General features: G+C 29.5%; 1 protein-coding gene across 1 annotated transcript in view; it reads right to left on the bottom strand.

Annotated features, from left to right (window-relative positions):
- The window catches only part of LOC108756161, a 50,561-nt gene that overhangs the window by 6,435 nt on the left and 41,730 nt on the right, over positions 1-2,396 (bottom strand). Inside the window, 3 exon segments of the mRNA XM_018499770.1 lie at positions 251-320; positions 507-713; positions 1,189-1,379. Coding sequence (XP_018355272.1) covers positions 251-320; positions 507-713; positions 1,189-1,379 — 468 coding nt within the window.

Raw genomic sequence — 2,396 nt, 5'->3', positions numbered from 1 at the left:
AAACAATTTTTATCTCTTGCAGTTTTTCTAAGTAAAGTTGATAGTATTTGAGTAAAAAATTATTAAAGATCAATTTTCAGCAATTTTTAGCAATTAATATCTTGTTAACTATTACGAAAATTGCAAAATAGTAGAAAACTTTCTGTCTCAGTTTAGTTCTCTCTACATGTTCATGAACTCCAGAACAATTATCAGACATCCTGTATATTAGGTTAATAAGTATGTGTAAATCCAAAATCATAAAATTTACCTTTTCAATTTGTTCGCTAGTGTAAATATTTTCAAGAATAACACTTATTATTGCAGTCGTAGTAAGTAATCTATAAAAACGAAATAATATAATCCTTATTAATAAATTTTTACAAATAAGAAAAAATACAATATGCATTTATAAAAGTAAATATTATTACGTGGGTTTTATAACCATAAAGTTTCTTAATACGTAGTCGAGAATCATATCATTGTGCACATGTATCTCAAGAATGTGCTTGAAAATTAATGAATACTCATGTTTGGAAAATAATGAAGCATTTCTTGCCGTATTTAAACAATTTATGATAATATCAAGATCTTCAGCGCAACCTAAACTCAACAATAAGGTTCTATTATTATTTTCATTTTCTGATTCTTTTTTTAGATATAATTCCAACATTTTATCCCAAGTAGTCCTATTGGCTGCCATCATACCAGTACAATACATAAATGTTGGAATTCTAAAAAAGTAAGTACACATATTATATAATAGAAAGTAGTACATGCATTTTATACCTATAGTCGACTCTCTATTTTTTTAAGTTATATATTTTTTCGTTCTCATTTTTTATTAAGCAATTATCATTTCGTAAAATTAAATTTTTTTCTGCACTATTCTCCCATTATATAATGTATGTTAGAACATTTGCCACGTCATCACATTATCATGCAGTAGTGTAGAAACATTTGAAGAAAGATGCATAAGTAATGCTTTTCGTCAATTTAAATTATATATTTTCGCTTATACATAACGGCATATTTATTCTGTTTACGTCATTAGAATAAGAATGAACTTTCGGGAAAAATAGTAAGGATAATATTTGATTTCAATGATTTAAAGAAATAGAGAATCGGTTTTAATATATCCATGTGCACACGTGTACACGCACGTGTTACAAATACAAGTTTTGAGATAAACGTAAGTATGAAATTTACTTGTGAATTTCATTGTTAGCGAGATATTCACTTAATTTAAGTGCGCTTATTTTCTTACATCCCTCATGATCAGAATAACATGCCCATTGTAAGGCTCTATTCCTTGTCAGTTTTGTGATGTAGTTATCATTAAGATCTTCTTCATATCCTATATACTGAAAAAGCCTACTAAAGAGTTGCAGTAAGTGTTCCTAGAAATTATGTAGTAATTAACTTAATTATTAAGTACTGATCCTTTAATATACACTTATGATTTACATATAAGGATATATAATACAATTTTGTTAGCGTTTTATCAATATATTAACATCACATGAGTATCAATGAATTTGTGTCCAATCCTTATTAAAAGTAAAAAAAGAAGGTTAATTATTGCACTTATTTATACTTGCGACAATCAATATCGAATAGACGCATTTCAATATCTTAATAAATGACCAGTGACCATCTCTGTGATGCTGACCCCTTATTTTTAAAATTTAGAAGAATGAACAGAGTTCTGATTATCCCTCGAAGAGTTCTATACTACGTCCACTGAGAGAACAATTACGCTTTGCGCAGCTTGTGATCACGCGAGGGAAAACTCGAGTGCAATACACTCTTCGTGAGTTGCTGCCTGCTTCTAGTGATATGGGGTAAAATGGGTAATCAGTCTGCACAAACCGAACGAAAATTCGTCCGACACGTGGTCGTTTTTTACGTGAATGGAGTATAGATGAGTTCTCAATTGATTTAAAAAAAACTTTCGTCGATTAAAGCTGTGAAAACACCAAGTAACTTGGAGGCCAGCTTGACGATTCTGAAACTTTAAAGAGTCAAGAAGTATAACTTCTTTATGTTTTATTTTAACATTTTGATCTATATACAATCGCTAAAACTATTTGGGGGCTATCAGAATTCTCAAGAAAATGTTGGATTATTGACAAATTTTTTTTGGACGTTCTGATACGAGTTCTTGCCCGCAAAGAGTTGTGTCTATATCCTATTATAATATGTAAACTAAAATGCTAAAATAAAAAATAAAGAAGTTATAGTTTCAGATTCAAAGTTTCAGATTCGTGGAATTGACCCTCCTCGTTATTTCAAATAGTGTTTTCACCATTTTAATCTTTCTAACATCAAGTGAGAACTTTTGAACTCTTTGGGGAGTAATGATAACTCTGCCTATATTTTCCAAATTTTGAAAATGAGAGGCCAGCTTTACAAAG

Source organism: Trachymyrmex septentrionalis, unplaced genomic scaffold (assembly GCF_001594115.1).
Source record: "Trachymyrmex septentrionalis isolate Tsep2-gDNA-1 unplaced genomic scaffold, Tsep1.0 scaffold97, whole genome shotgun sequence".
NCBI classification, from domain to species: domain Eukaryota; kingdom Metazoa; phylum Arthropoda; class Insecta; order Hymenoptera; family Formicidae; genus Trachymyrmex; species Trachymyrmex septentrionalis.
This window is presented reverse-complemented; position numbering and strand designations above follow the sequence as displayed.